Source organism: Cervus elaphus, chromosome 16, assembly GCF_910594005.1.
Source record: "Cervus elaphus chromosome 16, mCerEla1.1, whole genome shotgun sequence".
NCBI lineage: Eukaryota > Metazoa > Chordata > Mammalia > Artiodactyla > Cervidae > Cervus > Cervus elaphus.
Genome location: NC_057830.1, coordinates 13,617,856 through 13,638,022, shown reverse-complemented (window position 1 = coordinate 13,638,022; position 20,167 = coordinate 13,617,856). Strand labels below are relative to the sequence as shown.

The 20,167-nt window shown below is 39.0% G+C and overlaps 1 protein-coding gene across 1 annotated transcript in view; it reads right to left on the bottom strand.

The window, feature by feature from the left end:
* The window catches only part of CTNNAL1 (catenin alpha like 1), a 53,834-nt gene that overhangs the window by 19,029 nt on the left and 14,638 nt on the right, over window positions 1-20,167 (bottom strand). Inside the window, exons 3-9 of the mRNA XM_043927709.1 lie at window positions 18,625-18,812; window positions 16,401-16,520; window positions 13,905-13,994; window positions 12,688-12,858; window positions 8,998-9,198; window positions 6,815-6,901; window positions 3,631-3,789 (exon numbers count right to left, since the gene is read on the bottom strand). Of these exons, the coding sequence (XP_043783644.1) occupies window positions 3,631-3,789; window positions 6,815-6,901; window positions 8,998-9,198; window positions 12,688-12,858; window positions 13,905-13,994; window positions 16,401-16,520; window positions 18,625-18,812 (1,016 nt within the window). The remainder of the gene's footprint in view (window positions 1-3,630; window positions 3,790-6,814; window positions 6,902-8,997; window positions 9,199-12,687; window positions 12,859-13,904; window positions 13,995-16,400; window positions 16,521-18,624; window positions 18,813-20,167) is intronic.

The following is a 20,167-nucleotide window of genomic DNA, read 5'->3' as shown; positions in this document are numbered from 1 at the left end:
AATTTGTAAATTACAAGCTTCCCTGATTTAATCTCAATTATTGTAGAAAGAAATAGCACAACCAATATGACTCATTAATATATTAAGCAATGCAAAAACTAGTTACGGTAGTTGCACAATTTTGTAATTTTTAAAAACACCCTTGGTGTTATTCAGTTTTTCTTAGTGAAATCCATTTGTATTATTTATTCTTTAATTTGCTCTTCATTGCCTGCCTTGCAATAGAACATGTGTTTGCAATTGTACTTAGCAAAATTCATGATCTTAACATTGTACACTAAAGTCAAAGTGCCTTCCTGGCACAAAATAGCCAGTATGCAGTTTTCTAATGTTTGGGGTTTCTGTCTCAATTGACAATATTGAAAAACATGTATTAGCTAAGCAAAACCACTATCTCAAAACCATGTTGAAAATTACTTCAACCTGTCAAAGCCAATTGAAATTCTCTTCCCAGTCCAATTACCAGGATCATTTTGTATGTGAAATAGGCAAAGTGGAATTTGATTACAACCATATGCAGAAGGAATCAAGAAATCATATATTTGTTGTTGTTGTTCAGTCGCTCAGTTGTATCTGACTCCTTGTGGCCCCATGGACTGCAGCATGCCAGGCTTCTCTGTCCTTCACCGTCTCCCAGAGTCCGCTCAAACTCATGTCCATTGAGTCAGTGATGCTATCCAAAACAGATCTCATCCTCTGTCGTCCCCTTCTCCTCCTGCCTTCAACCTTTCCCAGCATCAGGGTCTTTTCCAATAAGTTGGCTCTTCGCATCAGGTGGCCAAAGGATTGGAGCTTCAGCTTTAGCATCAGTCCTTCCAGTGAATATTCAAGGTTGATTTCCTTTAGGATTGACTGGTTTGAGCTCCTTGCTGTCTAAGGGACTCTCAAGAGTATAGTCAATACTATAGATGATTTTCCTTTCAAAGAATGTCTTTCTTTTTCCATCATTTATCCCACCTCACCTGTTCTGAATAAGTCACTCATTAATACATGAGCAGTTTAATTAGAGTTATACAACACATTTTAAAAATCCTTCTCATTCTCACCATATCATTCTCACCTTGGAGACAGAGCAACACTAATGGAAGAAATCTAATTCTGTCCCTCGTGCAGATCCAGCAACTTGGCATTTTGCTCAATTTCAGTCTATTTTCTATGATTTACTAAGTTTATGTGTGAACTACAGCAGTCTTCTAACTGTGGTGCCCAGTGGTTGTTAATCCAATTCTAATAAAAGGGCATGATTCCATCCTTACAGTTCACTATAGAAGTAAATTCCCTTCTTTAAGAAAAAAGTCAATTTTATTCCACACCAGAATTCAGAAGGACTATAACAAGGTTATACACAAGATGAGAAACATGACTATATATTACCCCGACCCACTACTGATGTCAAGCACTACAAACTGCCTCAAAGTTAGAGCCATAAAATTCCTGGCAAAACTTAAGAGAACAACAAAAACAAAGGAATGGCACAGGGGGAAATAAAGGCAGGTTGTTTGGAATAAACAATATGATTTCCACCCATAAAATCACCCCAGAGTCCAGTGCATTTAACGCTTATGAGCTTTATCTAAAAGAGACAGAGAATGAGATGGCTGGATGACGTCACCAACTCAATGGACACGAGTTTGAGCAAACTCCAGGAGGTAGTGGAGGACAGGAAAGCCTGGTGTGCTGCAGTCCATGAGGTTGCAAAGAGCTGGACACAACTTGGCAAGCTTTACAGCATGTTCCAGTTCTTCCAGAAGAAAGATGGGGCTGCCCTATAAAAGCCTATTTGTGAGGTTTGAGGAGCCTCTTTGGAAAACATTCTACCTAAGTGAAAAAGCATGAAAAGTTTAACTAGTAGTAGTAACCAACATTGAGAGACTGCATCAGTGTTTCTGGCTACTATGTGAAGACCTAGGACTTTGCAATAAAGCAATTTAGAACTTTTTTCTATCTGAACCCCTTACTGATAGTAGTAGCCTGTGTTTCTAGTTCTTAGAATATTTGTGTCAGTATCCAAAAATTTTAAAATCTACTTTTTTGTGATATAATTCATAGAAAACAAAATGCATCCATTTTGAACTCTGGAAAAAAATAATCTTGAGGCTTAAAACAGAAAATTAGGAAAAAAATTTTTTTTCACGTTTTAAAAAGACTTGCTGCAGGATTCCTACAATTAGCAAATTTGCCTATGGTCATAATACTTGGTTTATAAACAAAACAGCATCAAATCTATTTTTAAAAGGAGATGTATTTACAGTGATTTTAAGAATGCTCTCTAGTAACTCAAACTGGTACTCTGTGGCAACTTAGAGGGGTAGGATGGAATGGGAGGTGGGACGGAGGTTCAGAAGGAAGGGGAATACCTATGGCTGACTCATGTTGATGTACACCAGAAACCAACACATTATAATAAAGCAATTATCCTTCAATAAAAAATAAATAAATAAAAAGAATGCTCCCTAGTTGTCTTCAGATGTTAACAAATAAAGGAGAAGAAGCTAGTTTAATTCATCTGAAAGTTCCTTTTAATCATTAGTATGTGAGATTCAGTGAGCAGGGTAATATTAACAGATAACGTGAAGACAGCTAGGTGGTTCATATCTGTGCACTAATGTACACGTTGGCTAGCACATACTTCATACATATATGTATTTGTGTGTGTGTTTGTATATGTTCTTCACATGTACATGGGCTAATATACATTTTCTTTACTAGCAGATATCTGACATTCTCAGTAGGAGAAGTCTTACAGTATCAATCAATAATTGGAATTATAACAAAAGGGGCAAGTAAAGCACCAATAACACATAACAAAGATTTGGGCAGGAGAGATTCAGAGAACAAATACTGTATCGAATGTTTTCTTTGTCCTTCCATGTCCATTCTTCTTCCTTCCTTGGAGACTGACCTGTGGGGTCCACAGCTGTGTTTGGCTGTGGAAGCTCCAGCAACAGAACAGCAGGAATGAGGAGGGTAAGGGTCTTTATTCTCACGCTCTTTCCCTGGAGGTTGCCTGGAGCTGTCTCTGTCTTTAGTCCTAAAACCACAACTTCTCCAGGTTCTTGAAGGACTCCATGTCCTTCCAATTTCCAAAACCACTCACTCCCCGTGTTAGTTTGGTCCTAAGAGCAGAATCAGCTCTGCTAGCACTAACCCCAGTTCCTGTACTCTCAGGGTTCCCCCACACCCCACCCATGCAACTGTAAACAGCTCCTTTATTAAACCCTCTTAAAATTAACCTAATTTGAATGTGTCTTTTTTCTCTTGAGACTCAAAAAGATTCAAATACAAACAAGGTCATATAATATATCTCCACTGCTCTACTCCAAGATTTAACCTCTCTGATGGAATAAGGAAGAAGATTAAGTGCATTTGTGCAATACTATAAAGCAATTATCTTCCAATAAAATTTTTTTTAAAAAAGAAGTGCCCTTGTGGGTTCTAGCACTTTTTATTGTTTTTACAGGCCAAACTTGTAAGAGCAAAACAGAAAAATACAATATTTTTAAAATTCCAAAGGCAAGAGAGAAAATCCTCTTATGTGTAAGCCAAAAACTGTATTTGTGTTAATATTCCCTGACGACAGTACAGCTTTCATTAAACTAACTTTTCTTTAACAAGCAACCTATTACTCACCTCAACAAGCCGCTCTTTCTGTTCAGAGAGTTTGCAGGCATATTCAGCCAAACCTTCTAAATTTCCTTCTACTCCAGTAAGTTTTAATGCTTTTAGAACCACATGATCAGCATGGTATTTTAACAGATCTGCTGCCAGCTGAGCTGCTGTACTATGAAGCTGCAGATGTGGGGGGTGAAACAAAGACAACAAACAACAAGGTTTTGTGATGAAAAACCTCAGGAGTACTTTAAAAACTAAAGAGCAGCAACCTCAGATCACTCCCACCTGATCTGCTGAGGGGAAAAGTATAACGTTTCCTGTGGGAACAGTAGAACTGCAAAGCCCTGGGAGCTTGCAACTTCTCCCAAGGGCAGGAAGGAGACCGACTCTTTGAGTCCCCTGGTGCTGGCAGTAATCCTGTCTGCAGAAGATGAACTGGTCCCCCCAGCAGAGTAGCCTGGACCTCTTTTCATCCTATTATCAACCAGCTCTTTCCCACATGGCTTCTCTCTTACCTCAACCATGCTTCTGCTACTTTTAAAGTTAGTGAAAACAGAATACTATGAACAGAATGGTATTCTGTACATTAAGAGGAAAATCAAATGGCAGTTCATGATCATTAATGTGTTTTTAAACAGATATTTGGGAAAGTAATATTGTGAGATACAGTCAAATATGTATTCAACCAATTTTATTAAACACCTACGTCAGGACAGGCACTAGCCTAAAGGCCGGACGTACGTGACAAGTAAGACGCAACATCTTCCCTCAGGGAGCTCACAGTTTATCTATATTGCCATCCAGAACTTTATGCTCTAACTCTTGGGTCATAGGAGAAATGAGGGATAAAATAATAATGAAAACCTCAAGGCTTTATTTAACTTTAGGTGGAATGGATTTTAAACATGGTTCACTCTCACTGAATATTTCTGTGTACAATCAACTCCAAAATCTTTTCTTCTCATTTTGTCTTAAAAAAAAAAAAGTTATGACAGGTTATTTTGGGCTCACTAGAAACAGATCATTTTTAATCTGATTTTTAATTAAGCCTATTTGTACAAAGTGATTCTTTTTTTCCTGGAAGTAATCCAATGTCAATTCAGATTACAGGGCTCTGTACAAAATTAACAATAGGGTAGTCCGCACTCATGAACTCAAGTGAGAATAATTACAGTCAGAAACAAAGACATTAAAATGCATTTTCCTTTGGAAATTAAACACACGTAAGAATTCAAAAGATTTTGTTTAACCATCAGGGCCCTAGAAAATAGCTACTGCCAACCCTTTATCTTACAGACTATGAAACACGTCCCTAAAGACTGAGTGACTTGTTCAAGGTCACGCAAACCTTATAAATGATTCTAGAGACAACTTACAAACCCCAAGGGAAGAAAGGTGAATAAACATGAAGTTCCTGCTCTGTGCAAGCTCTGTACTGAAAGCAGATATTATACACATTTATAGACATTATTTCCCTAATCCTTATACCCATTTTGGAAGTAAGGAAAATGAAGTTTATAGAACGCCACTTGGTCTATCACCAAAAAATTTTACACTCTACTGATAGTCACAGTCTTAACAATAGTTTAGTTGAATAGGCTGGAAAAAAATGAGTAGGCTTGTTTTAAACCACAGAAGACCATATCCTTCTATGTTTAACAGGATGTTAAAATGAATGCTTCAACAGAAGTCAATGAAACATCACCATATAATTTATATATGAAACTCCGCCAAACCAACTCCCTTCTTTTGAGCCCTTGACTCTCTTAAAAACTATCAAATTAGAGGTAACTGAGAAGGAACATTTTTGCAAGGAATATCTGTTTGGAGCACTGGCTCCCTCACAGCAAGTTTCCCTCCAGGCACACACACAGCAGGGGAACAAGGGGGCAGGGGGGTTACAAAGTCAGGGGCTGGTCGGGGGAGGCAGCAGCAGGGCCTCTCAAGAGCACACTCGGGGATTCATGACAGAGAAAGTCAGCTTTAAACACCTTCTGAGCCCAGGGCAGCTCACAAGGGCACTGGTCACTGAGAACTTTCTGCCTCTCTACATCCTCCCTTCTCTCCCAGTGCCAGCGCCTGGCAAAGATCTGGAACAGAAGCTAGATAATAGGGGATGAAGGGCCTGAAAGAGACAAGAGATCACACCTCCCCCAGAAGCCCTGGGGGTGCGGGACAGAGGAGTGGGGAACAGAAGGGAAGTCATACAACTGAATGAATCAAAATACTGATGAATATATTGGAATGAAGATTCTCATTTTTAACTGAGATTGTGTCTTATGACCTAAAGCAGGGATTGGTGAACATTTTCTGTAGAGGGCCGGAGAGTAAATAATTAGACTTTAGAGGCCACCCAGTCACAACTACCCAACTCAAATGGGCAGAACTATGTCCCTCAAAACTTCATTTATAAAAACAGCCTGGCTGTAGTTCACAAATTCCTGACTTAAGGTGACTTTCAGTTACCTAAAAGTAACCATTAAACGATTAAGTTTTCATTCAGGGAACAGGGATATCTTCTTAATCAAAACAATATTTTTAAAAATCAACTTTATTAAGGTACAATTTACATATAACAAAATGTACCAAGGGTACAGTTTGATGAGTTTTGATATTTACACCCAAGTAACTACCACCATAATCAATATTTATGACATTTCCATTACCCCGAAAAGTTCTCCCAAGCCCCTCTGTAGTAAATATTCCCTCTACATATGACCCCAGGCAGTCACTGATCTGGTTTCTGTCACTGTAAATGGATCTGGCCTTTTAAAAAATTTTTTTCTAAATAGAATCACACACACACACACACACACACACACACACTTTGTGTCTGACTTCTTTCACTCAGCGTTACATTTAAGCAATTCATCCATATTATTACTCATATCAATAGTGTTCCTTCACTGCTGAATAGTATTTGGCATAGCTACATAGTTACACCAAAATTCATTTATAAATTTCCTTGTTGATGGAAATTTAGATGGTTTCCAATTTGGGGTTGTTATAAACATTTGTGTACAATTTTTGAGGATGATGACACCAATAAAATAATCGCTTCAAAATAACTAGAGCAAAGAAAAACTTTTAAATAACATTCGCTGGGCACAGGAACATACTAATTCTAAGGCATTTTGTATATACCGTACAACATGATAACTTGCAAAGAACTAAAAGAGGCTAGAGTTCCAACTATACTCACCTCTTTCTTAAGTTCATTGAGACTGTGACTGATTTTCAATATAGTGAGTTCCAGTTCTTCAGTGATGCTTTTTGTTTTCCTGCTTTGCTAAAAAAATTTAAGAGTACATGTGAAGAGTTATCTTTTTCATCTAGCAATTCCAATTGTACTCTAACTACAAATAACAATAACATTTTAATATCATTCTGTGAACTATATGAAAAGTATATTTTAAAAATTCACCTGTTTATGTTAAAGTGGCAAAGAGAATATTTAGTTACATTTTTCAACTCTAACTTTTAAATAGGGGAATTTTTAAAATCTATTTTTCTTTAATAAATTTATCATGAATAAAACTAATCTGTTTTATCTTCTGCATTGAATGCTCATCTCTTCATTCTTAACCTCATCAAAAATTAAAACCCTATTCAATCTTCAAATCCTTACAGAAATTTCTATTTCTCAGAAAGGCCTTTGATAACACAATCTAGAATAGACCCTCTTCTTACCCTCTCTAACCTTTTCTCAAAGTAATCATCTTAATTTGCAACTACATATATAGCTTTTATTTTATTTTTTTGTTTAAAGTTTATTTTGCTCACTAGGCTTTGATAAGCTCTGTGAAGGCTGGGATCACACATATTTTGTTCACCGATAGTGCATTATACCTGGCATAGCAAATGCAAGGTAGCAGGTATTCAATTCTTTAAATGAATAAACCCCAGCTAAATGTCAATCTCTTCATGAAGCTTCTAGATTCCTCTTGCTAAATGTAAACTCACCCTTCTCCAAACACTCTCAACATATGATCTGTCCCTTCTCTTGGGACAAAGTTTTTTGGACTTGTCTCGTACCTCACATTTTCAGCATTTCCTCACATACTCACATTTTTCTACATTGCAAAATTCTTGCAGTCAAAGATTTTATTTAATTCATCTTTAGATTTCTGATGCCTGGAATATAAAAGGCACTGAGCAATAACTGCTGAAAAGGGTAAATGAATGAACAATACATCTGATATGCAGAATCAGAGATCCAAGTGCTGTGAAGCATGTGAAAGGTGATACCTGCAAATTTCAGTACTGATAGAACCGGACTCCCACTGCAAAGAGTGTTTCCTCACAGAAACTCTCTATGTTGCATGTTGGGCTTAAAATTTAACTCTGAAGCAATCTCCACTTCAGATTAGATACCACATAGATAATTCAAGTCAAGCTGAACACAAAATACTGCTTTTATCCCTGACATCATTCTACCTGAGTTAAGTTTCCTTGTTAATGTGAGCATTTGCAATGTTGTGATGCCAAGAAATCCTGAGGGAAATCACTGATTTATCCTACTCTTCATTCATAAACCCATTTCTTCACAAGGAAGCAGACTGCTGGGTCCTCAGGCACCTTCTCTCTTCATCTTTACTGCCTAAGCTTATGTCCATGATTTCCAGATTTGTATGCTGTAAATCATGTTAAATGCATTCTCAACATAGCCTAGGTTTAGGCAATAAATAAAGGTGCCAGAGGCATGTGTCAGGGCGCTATCTTTCACATATGTAACCCACCCTCTGTAAGAGGCTGGATGCATACTTCCTTGTATTACACCACTCTGTCGGTCTTTGCCACTGTTGCCCACATAACTTCCATGTTTAAAGCACATCAGCAACCTATTACAGCTTTTTAAGTGGCTGCCCACCAATCTGAGACCAGGAATCTGTGCGAGGGTGAAAAATCTTTCGCCTGCCAGCTGGATCTACCCTTGTCTTCACTGCATCTGAACCTCAATGAGTTTTCCAAATCCTTGTGTCTGTTAATCAGGTGTCCTCAGAATTAAGAACTGTGCACATCTGAAAGGATCCGGCAGTAAGACTCAGGTCCCAAGAACCTCTAGGTAGGGGCCAACTACTCTGATCTTTACTCTGAAGAAGCACTTTGGGAGGGATTTTCCAGAGGTGATTTTGGTGGACGAGAGGGGACAACAGGGTGAACTAGTGATGGTGACTCAGAATCCAGACTGGTGAGGGTGAGAAACACAGGCTGAGAGATGTCAAGGATACTCTGGTCAAGCAGGAGGCAGAAAAGGGTTGAGGTACCCTTGTCCCTTTCTGGATCACATTCACACCCCTGATGATTACGGTAACCTGCATAACTCTCAGACCTCTCAGGCAAAGCGGTCACAGAGGCTTTACTTTGATGAAACAAAGTGCTTACAGCTTGAATCCACACAGAAATTAACTGCTGCAATTCCGTCCTCGCCTGAGCTGACAGTTCCAGGATGCGTTCCCTGTGCTCGTGGCTGGTGTAGGCACAATCAGTGAAGTCCTCCGTGCGCTCCAAGAGGGCTTCCAGCATCACTGAGAGAGTCTCTTTGGACTGAAAATAAAGGTTCTCCCGAAGAGTTTCAATATTCGCCTGAGAACACAAAGGATATACACCCACAGGAGTCAACATCCCACCTAACCAGATGTGCTGCGCTCTCTCCTAGGGCCCGAGAAGCAGCTAGCAATTTCTTTCCCTGTCTGAAAGCTCCGGAGAAATACAACCTCCAAGGAGGACTTGATTCTCCACAAACCCAGGGGGCCCACGCTGCTCAAGAGCCAACAGTGGCTGTGCAGAGCTTCATTCCGACAGCTGTCAGCAAAGCATTTCTCCACGATCAGTGAAAGAGCGTGATCATGTAGCAGCCGGTAGGGAAAACGAACCAACCTCCAGATAAAGGATTTGTCATCTGAGAAAATGCCAAGGCAAAGTCCTGGAGGATGTGACAGCCAAAAACGAGTATGCGTTGAGCCCAGGGGGAAGGGTGTGGAGGGTGTGGGGTACAGAAAGGGCGGGGAAAGGCATCAATTTTTCCTTCATTAATTCAGTGAAACTGGTCTCCCTACATTTTGTTTCATGTCCCCATCAGACCTGCCTGACCAAAACAGCCTCTACCAGAGGGCCTGGATAATCTTCCTAAAATGTGTACCTTCAGATATTGCCACCTCCCTCTAATTGGTTCCCCACCACCTATAAAACCAAGCCCAAACTTGTACTGCCTAGCACAAACCCTTCCAGGGTCTTATCTTTATGTCTTTCCAACAGTCGCTCTCACCTTTCTGAGTTTCTAAACCTCCTTTCACTTCAGCCACCCTGTGCTTGGAGTTCCCTGAATGTGTGATGAACACAGGCCCACAAGGGCAACCTTCTCTCTCTCAGCTGTCGGAGATGTGCTATGCCACTTCAACCTTAGCCCTTCAACCTCTAGCCCTTGAAACATCCCATAGAAACAACCTGGGCTAAGAGGCACTGAGTGGCGATGATCAGGATCGTGGGCAAAATTCTTGTGCAGATAAAGATAACTTACACTTGCTTCACACTTCAAGGTCTTCTCACAACTATTATTTCAAATTGATCCTTATTATAAGGCCCATTTTAACAGGACCCATGCAAATACCAAGATTTGGGAAGGTCGAGAGGCTACAGGGAAGTAATAGCTTCCTCTTCTCTCGGCCCAAGTTATCTCCAGTAATCACTCTGTCCTATGGAGACAGGATTGGTTTTTTTAAGCCAGGAAAGAATACAGATAAAAGTGAAGTACAGAACTGACAAGGAAAGCCTGAGAATTTGAGGATTTAAAGATAATTGCAACATAAAAATCAGCCCACAAACCATTTAATTTAAGGCTTTTTATTTTCCCTTTAAAGAGAATTTATACATGGCTTTTTAAATAGCAACTTAGTAGCATTTTTATGAAAGCTATTCATTTGCAAGTTTTCATAAGATCTGTCCATATATTCAAAGTATCTACAGATGCAAAGTATCTACAGATGCAAAGAAGATCACCACCAACAGTGAGACTGAGTGTATTCAAAACAGCTCTCTGTGCAGAATGCCTGCTGGCGAAAGGTCGAGAGCAGCCACAGGGACTGCACTGGTCTAGTTAAACCCGGAACCAGAAATGCAGTGCCAGGCGGCCAGAGACCTGGCTTTACACAGACTGGTTTCCCTAATGGTCCTTTGACCTCTCTCCTTTCAGCCTGAACAAAAACAGGGGATTAGAAAAATAATCCCTAAGATTCCTTTCAGTAATAAAGACTCTGGAAGAATGGCTGGTCCCTGTAGCTTCCTTCCTCTCAGGAAGAGATATGGGGTAAGATGGACAGCATGTAAACAAAGCCTTAGGTGTAAAGCCAAAGGTCATGGACTCTGGGATCAGAGCCCTGGTTCTAAACAAGGGTTCTATCACATATTAGCTTTCCTCCTCAAAAACATGGGTACGATAATATTCACCTAAAAGGGAAGTTTAGAGAACAAGTGACAAAATATTGAGAACAAGTGTTCCATTTTTCTCTTTCACCCCACATTCCTATGTAGACCGTTACACAATTAAAAGTCAAAGTGCAAGATTTCCCTGGTGGTCCAGCGGTTAAAACTCTGCTTCCAGTGGGATACAGTTTTGATCCCTGGTCAGGGAACTAGAGAAGGAAATGGCAACCCACTCCAGTACACTTGCCTGGAAAATCCCATGGACGGAGAAGCCTGGTAGGCAACAGTCCATGGGGTTGCAAAGAGTTGGACACGACTGAGCAACTTTACTTTCAGGGAACTAATATCCCACACATTGTGTGGCTCAGCCAAAAAAAAAAAAAAAAGTCCAAGTGCCAGTAAGATGGAAAGAATACCATTCCTGCGTAGTGCTGGCTGCCGGAGATGCAGGTAACCCTTAGCATATTAGACAGCTTCTCAGGGTCCAAGTTTTCCCATCCATTAAATAACACGAGCCTGTTACATGACTTCCGAGGGTTTTCCTGACTAGGCGCTGCTCCTACCAAAAAGTGCTTGTCACCAACTCTCTGACCTAAATGAGTTCTGCCCTAAAGCGGTGGGGATTCTGGGGTCAGGCTGCCGACTTTCAAATCCTAACTCTGGCACTTTCTCGTTGGCAAGTTACTTAATTTCTGTCTCTCAGTCTCCTCAACATTATAATGCCATAATAATAACATTCTTGTGTGATGTACACACACACATATTTAAGGCATTTAGGATGGGCACAGAGTAAGTGCTTGATAAATGTTAGTATGTATTATTGTTCATTTAAAATTTTTAATTATACTATTATATTTAATATACACTATTATACTATTTTATATTATATATTTATATTTTATATAAATATATTATAAACATTATGTATTATAAATATATAAATATTATAAATAAAAATAAATATATCTATATATTGTATAATATAATTTATACTATTATAGTTAATACTACTGCTATCACTACAGTCTCAAAGTATCAATTCCGTAGCACAGGGAAGAGCAGGAATTCCAGCAGAAATGATTTCCTGTCTGTCATCAGATGTGGATGGCACGGTACTGCTATACGGTACTGCTCTACAGACTGCGAAGGGAAAGCGTTTCTGAACAGAGGACAGGAGGCCACAGCTAAACCATATAGCCAAACACGGCCAGAGTAACTACCATAACCCTACACTGGTATTCTCTGTACAAATGCACTAAGCCTTATGTTACTGAATATTAAGTTTATGTCCTGTAAGTGTGTTAGTAACTCAAGTCGTGTCTGACTCTTTGTGACCCCATGGACTGTAGCTCGCCAGGCTCCTCTATCCATGGAATTCTCCAGGCAAGAATACTGGAGTGGGTGGCCATTCCCTTCTCCAGGTAATCTTCCCAACCAAGGGATCAAACCTGGGTCTCTTGTATTGCAGGCAGATTCTTTACCATCTGAGCCAACAAGGAACTTCCTTATATGCTATAGCATTGTTTTAAAGACAAATATCTGGCTTTGTGAAGCATCTATATTCTAAAATATCATACAAAACTATGAGTATTATTTACAATGATATTTCTTTGAAATGGCAAGAAAAAACCAAAATATACTCTGTATTCTTACCTTGAATTCCTTAATCCCAGTAAAAATACTGATAGATGAAATGTCATTCTCTCCATTTGGTTTGCATTCGGTCACAATTTCAATGACCTTATCCAATGCCACTTTCATCCGGTCAAATACTCCTTCTTTGTTTTTATGGGCTGACTCACAGTTGGGATGCCTGAGACAAGTCTTTGAAACAATTAAAAAATTTTATGTTAAGATTTGACCCATATCATAACACACAAAATCTTACAGAGAACATGCCATGCTAATAAAAATGGTTCTTTACCAAAATCTCCTGTGTCCCTGGCTCACCCAGCACTTCTCCTCACTAAAGGCGGAAGCAGGATGAGTAAAGAGTAATAGCAAGTTTAAGTGAAAAAGGCAGGGTACAAAACCACATCTTTAGACTTTAACATACTTACTTAAAATTTTTGGGGAAAAAAAAAACACCTATATCTTCATCATGATTAAAACTTAAAATGTTGCCTAATATGTGCAAGAGCTAAAAAAAGAATGAGGAAAAATGGCCAGATGTTTTATGACTATGGAGGCATCTTTGACTTTCAAGAAACGATATAAAGGAGGAACTATTCCAGGGTCTAGCTGTGAACAGAACCTTCCAAGCAGACTCTAGGGAATCCTGTTTCTGCGCCTTCACTGATCCTAGCACGGAAGCAATGTTCTGAGCAGAAAAGACAATTCCCAACAAACTGCTAATGAGATGTTGAGCAGTTCATTCTTGAATTGTACCAATTTGCTGGCCAACTGCCATTTGGAATTATAAGCTCTTGATTGACAATTTTGTGAAAAGTAGAATAAGGACTGAGAGGTATGAAATCACAGAATAAACAAGCTAAGGGCTGACTTACTACTCCACTGTTACTTAACAGATTCCAGCTCACCTAGTTTTTCCTAGAGTGAGTGTGCAGGCTCCCCAGGGAGAGAGTGCAGGCCGTGCAGGCACTGACCCTGTGTGACCGGCCTCCATTCACAGCACCTAATAAGCCAGCTTCTGCTTAGCTGCTCAATCAAAGCTGACGAACAGATTACCCGATGTTTGGACTGGGGATGGAAATTAACTTTCTTGTTAAAGAATAACTGAAATTTGACTACTATATAGCCTATATTCCAATTGATCACTTTCATCTTTTTAAACTGTGAAATATATATAAATTATGTGCATTTAGGGTTTCTAATTAGCTTACAACATAGTAAAACAAAAATTCTCTTACCTTTGAAGCTGTGAGCAGCATCATTGTACACTTTTCAAGAACTGACCTAGCTGCTGCCATTTTTGCCTTCTTCTTTTCATCCTTCAAATCCTAAAAACGGAATAAAACCACTGAGCTGCCTAGGATCATGTAAAAAACTCAATTTCTTGAGAAGCCATTTATTCAACAAAAACAATACTCAACAATTTATCTAACACTGCTTTTTAAAAAAGTGACAAATTGAAAAACAAGAACAGAATAAAGTTTAATAAAATATCACCACTTCAGTGTAAATACATTAACACGACGGAGTAGAAACAGCTGCCCTTAATAAGGGCGGCAGAGCCAGGAAGTGAGACGGATAGAAGCTGTCATGCGGCTCCTATTCTGGTGGCCTGCACACTTGACATTCTCGTCCCCAGGTGAATACACCTCACTCCCAACCAGAAACAGCCATCCCTGCTTTACTCAATTAAAAGTGACTTATTTATTCAGCATTTGTGGACCATTATTTCCTTCCAATTAGACACTCAGAAGCCAACTCTTTCAGGGACCATGTCTGATTAATCCCATCTAAATGCTTATTCATCTCAATGTGAATTTTTTTTTTAATCCTAAAATTAGCCTATATGCTGCTCTAAAATGTTCTTAAGATATTCCTTGGGTATATAATTTTCCCCAACTAGAATATAAACTCTGAAGTAGACACTGTATTTTGTTTTTTTCATTTGGTTTCTCTTCATAGAGCCCTCAATATGAAGGTATACTATCACAGAAGGTCCTCAAATCTTGCTGATTAAATCTACAATCAAATACTCTCATAATAGTTTGATTATAACCATCTAAATCAGAGGTCAGCAAAGATTTTCAATAGAAGGCCAGATAATACATTTTTGAGACTTTCTGGTTCATTTGGTCTCTGAAATAACTACTTAATTCTGCCAGTGTAGTATGCAGAGTAGTTTAGATAATACATAAACAAATTAATATAGCTCTGTTATAATAACTTTACTTATGGACACTGAAATTTGGATTACATAAAATTTTCATAGTAGATTTTTTCTCATTTGTGAATTGGATGAAAAGTCTTTTCTTACAAATAACAAAGAGCTAAAGTTTGAAAATGATTTGCCTTTTATTTAATAAATTAGAGTGGATGTAAAGTTATCTCTACAATAATATCAGTCTCATTCATTGCATCCCAATACAGCTTTCTTTAATAGGAAACAAAGTTATATCTAGTAAATGAAAAACTGCACAAAACCCCGAAGCTAATTCAGATCACAAGGTAACATTCCAAAGGTCTGTGTCCTGCATGTGATAATCACCCATCAGGAGTAGCAATCAAAAATAAAAGTTGAGGTCACTGCTAAAATTTCCACCTATTCCTTCCTTGTCTTTAACATACTGAACAGGACTTTTGGCAAAAAAAACCCTGTGGGTCTAGATGACAAGGCATCAAATGTATATGCGTAACACTTGCAAACCATACATTACATCACATACTGTAGGTGATAGCAAGGGATCAAAAAAGATGGCATCTCAATCTGTTAGAGGGCTGGTCCAAAGGACAAAAGAGAGGTCTCATTAACCCCGGATGTCCAAGAAGCACTAAGTGAAGCATATAATCCAGTCCGCCACTTTTCACAGCAATAACCATCTTTCAATTCCAGCTACAACCAGCAAAGTTCACATCCAAAACCAATCTACGGGACTCTACCAGAGCATCTCAAGAAGAGGTCAATTATATATTTAACTTGACATGATAAAATCATGCACAAGTACCCCAACAAGAAAAGGCAATCCTGGATACGATGTGGTCTTCTATCTCCCGTAAACTTCAGAACTTACAGTCTGAATTGGGGAACTAACATCATGGTGCAGCTTGAAAACGACAGGCTTTAGAATAAGACATAACTGAGTTCAATCTGCTAGAAGAGTAACCTTAGGAAAGTTTATTATCCTCTCAAGTTCAGCCTCATGTGTGAAACAGTAACAATACCTACTTACACAGCTGTTTTGAGAATTAAACAAGATCAGCTAACGTAAAGCCAATGCAATAACCCAGTGCTTGGGTTACTATTATTAAACTAATGTAGAACAATTATAGAAAGATGTAACAATAGAATAATATATAACAAGTTACACAAAGAACAATAACAGAGATATATAATAAAATATTATCAGGATATGTCTGATGACTCATTTATTTGCCTGAGCCCTTGTAGAAGAGTCAAATGGAAAATTCTGTGAAAGAGGAAGTACTTGAATTAGGCCTTGAAGGCAAGTATGACCTTTCCCAGTGTGTGAGGTGGGAAAATATTTAACTATTATCTGTGAGCAACAAAAGACACACAGATCTATTTACTTTATCCTGGCTTCTTTAGGAAAGACTTCTAAGAGCAAGGTTATAGATTTAATAAGACAACCAATCCAAATGATCACAAAGATCACATCTCTAACAAAATTGAAAAGTATGCATGTATCTCAAGACTTTTAAATAGGGTAAATACATACATTTTGTCTATCTCCAGTTAGATGTGCAAACTCCACCATTTCATTTCCAAATTGACTGAATATTTGGACAAACTCTTGAAAGCTATTCACTTTCTCCAGTCTTTCCATAGTTGCAAGAACCTGCAAAACAGATTATTTTATTTCAGGTTTAGATGTGAAAGAGACTAAGACTTCAAGCCTGAGGCAACAGAGGAACAAAAGAGAAATTCTAAATTCTAGAGGAAAGTTGGGAAAAGAGTCCCAGGAGAAGACAGGGAAGTAGGAGGGACTCAGAGAAGTAGATTCAAAAATTAGAGTCATCTAGGGAATGGTTTCTTTTTAGGATAGGAAGACTTGGGCTTCCTTGAAAATTAAAGGAAAAAATAGGAAAAAATAAATGACTAAATATGCAAGAGCTCCCATTTATGTAACAAATTCTGCAGAAGGTGGCAACTGGGCAGGGCTAAGGTAATCGAATGTTCAGAGAACGAGGATGGGGATGAGGATAAGAGATGATACAAGAAGCTTTAAGGTTCAAAGAACCAGAGCTGGGGAAACTTCATCCTTCTCAGAAAGGAGGAAGGAAGATTGAGGAGTAGGAAGGGAGATGGGGGACTTCAAGAGCAGGAAAAGTTTGAATCAGTCAGAAACTGCTTGTGGTGAATAATTGTCAAGAAGTTTTGGGCAGCCAGGGGTGGATAGATGGCATGTCTGTAACACAGCCGACAGACAGTGTTATGTATTTTCTTGATATCAGAAATAAATAGATGTGAAACATATTTTCAAATTCTTTTCTCTAAAGTAACAGTACTGGATTGGTTTTAGTCAGACCAAGATAGGTAAAGAAAACACAGATATCCTGTGTTTACTTATTTTTAATGAGGCTGTGATAGATGTTTGGCATGTTAATGTACCCTGGCAGCGCAGGAAGTCCAGGCGACTAAGGCAGATAAGGCAGATCCCACCACTGAGCAAAACCTCTGTCTTTCAGAGGAAGGTTTTTCTTCTTCCTCTAGCACTGCCCGATCCACCTCTCTAAATTCTTTTTCTCTTTAATTTTACACTTTTCCAGGTAGTCTTGTCTTCAAACCAGTGGGAGGGTCCCTTCCCTGGCTGACTGCTCTCCCTGCCTCAGGGATTATCCAGGGAAAGAAGTGATTGTTATCAATACACACCCTGATGGAGAACAGAAGGGCCATTATCTGAGAGACAAGAAGAGGTCTAGGCTGGGAGAGTTAAAATCTGTTCTTTAAATTTTGTGATGATTCAGTAAAATTCAGAAACTCTGCATACAGAAATTTTACAGATGTACAGAACAGACTTTTGGACTCTGTGGGAGAAGGCGAGGGTGGGATGTTTCAAGAGAACAGCATCAAAACATGTATATTATCTAGGGTGAAACAGATCACCAGCCCAGGTTGGATGCAAGAGACAAATGCTCGGGCCTGGTGCACTGGGAAGACCCAGAGGGATTGGGTAGAGAGGGAGGTGGGAGGGGGGATCAGGATGGGGAATACATGTAAATCTATGGCTGATTCATGTCAATGTATGGCAAAAACCACTACAGTATTGTAAAGTAATTAGCTTCCAACTAATAAAAATAAATGAAAAAAAAAAAAGAAATTTTATAATGTGCATAACTGTGGTTTCAGGTGATTGAGCTTTTTTTTTTTCTTTTTTAATTGGAGGATAATTGCTTTACAAAGTTGTGCTAGTTTCTGCTATACAACAACATGAATCAGCTGTAAGTATATACATAACCCCTCCCTCTTAAGCCTTCCTCCCACCCAAGCATTTTCTTAAGCATAAAAATTGTTACTATTATTTCTGACATGGTGGGAGAGGTACTGAGGAATTCAGTCTTTTCATCAGGCAGGTTTCCACTACATACATTGTCATGGTACTTGACTTTTTATCCCAAATTTGTACACATCAAAACTTTTCACCAATAAACCTCAACAAGCAGATAATGGCTTTCTGAGAAGAAATGTTATTTGTATTCAAAAGTTTAGGTCCACATGTGTTGAGCATAAAAGTTCTTTTGAAAAGAAAAAAAAAAAAAGTTTAGGTCCAGTATACACAACATTTAGGAATTATAGGTATAGATGAAACACCACTTTTAAACTATAGACAATTAGAATAATAAACAGTTAAAATAGACAAACATTGTCAAATTACTTGCAATTAACTTAAAAAAACAACTTTTTGTACAACCCTGAAAGATACAAGTAGAAACATTAAGTACCTTATTTCTCGATCTTATTATTTGCTTAATGACTACTCGATCTGCCAGTAGCAACACTCTCGTCACTGAAGAAAGAAGTAATCTTGCAGCCTTTATGACTCCTGTTTTATCTGTAAAAATTGTGATCTGGCCATCTGATTCTGGATGATTCAGGCTGCTCACATCTGTAAGTGCTGCAATTGTTTCTCCTAAGAAGAAAGGTGGTGGTGGGGTAGGGGAGGGGGGAAATTAAACTGGGAATAAGATACACAAATTAAAATCCAGACTTTAATCTTTAAGGTAATGTGCTCAGCGGGTAGAAACTCGACTTCAGGAATAAGAAATAGCTCCTTGATGAGCCCAAAGATTATCATACAAGGTTCCCTAAAGGCATAATAATGGCACATTCCTAAGAACTGTGGAAAATTGTTGTCTTCAGTGAGTTTGAAAAATATTACAACTTTTGTTTCCAGTGGTATGCAAACTGCTGCTGCTGCTAAGTCACTTAGTCGTGTCCAACTCTGTGCGACCCCATAGATGGCAGCCCACCAGGCTCCCCTGTCCCTGGGATTCTCCAGGCAAGAACACTGGAGTGGGTTGCCATTCCTTCTCCAGTGCATGAAAGTGAAAAGTGAAAGTGAAATCGCTCAGTCGTGTCCAACTGTTAGCGACCCCATGGACTGCAGCCTACCAGGCTCCTCTGTCCATGGGATTTTCCAGGCAAGAGTACTGGAGTGGGGTGCCATTGCCTTCTCTGGGTATGCAAACTACATGATCCCAAAAGCCTGTTCTATAAGACTAAGTAAGAGCGACCCCCAGAGCCAATAATCAAAGAACCTAAAAGCAGAGCTGTAAACAGCTGCCCAGGGTTTGCCCAGGGGTGAGGAGATAGAGATTGGGGGATGGGGGGGGGCAGGGGGATTATTTGGTGGTTACAGGGGAGAAGGCGTCACTGCCCGTCTTCACAATCTGAAGGGGCGTGGGTTCTTCCAGAAAACCAGGGAGGGAAGACAAAGTTTTGGGCACCAACGGGAGGCATCCTCAGTGACAAGGGGAACTAGAAAAATCAGCCCTCAGTAGGCAGAGGGAAACAATAAGCAAGTTCATCTGCTGGTCAGCCTGGGCTCTGGTGGCAAAGCAAAACTGTTCCTCCTAAGAACTCAAGTCCCAGGCTTGCTGTCTGAATATACACTATTCATGATGCCCAGCATAAGCCATTCCATCAAACCAACTCCTCACCTCTAGAAAAAGTCTCTTCTTCACTGTTACTATGAAAATATTTTAATTTCTGTAGTAGCAATTATCCATCAGTAAAACAATTCAAATATTTCTTATTCCCCCAAATGAAACTGGACTGGAGTTTCTCAAACCTTACGTTTTAATTAAGTAGATTAAAAAAAAAAACTTTTCATCATCTTGTAATATTCAAGATCATTTTTCAAGTCCTAAATAAATCTGAGTCCATAATGGATTGATTTTTCTCACAAAAGCCCTCCTGTCAATACTATTACATACACCCAAGAGGTTAAGGATCTCGAGAAAAATTATCTGAATTTTAACGGAC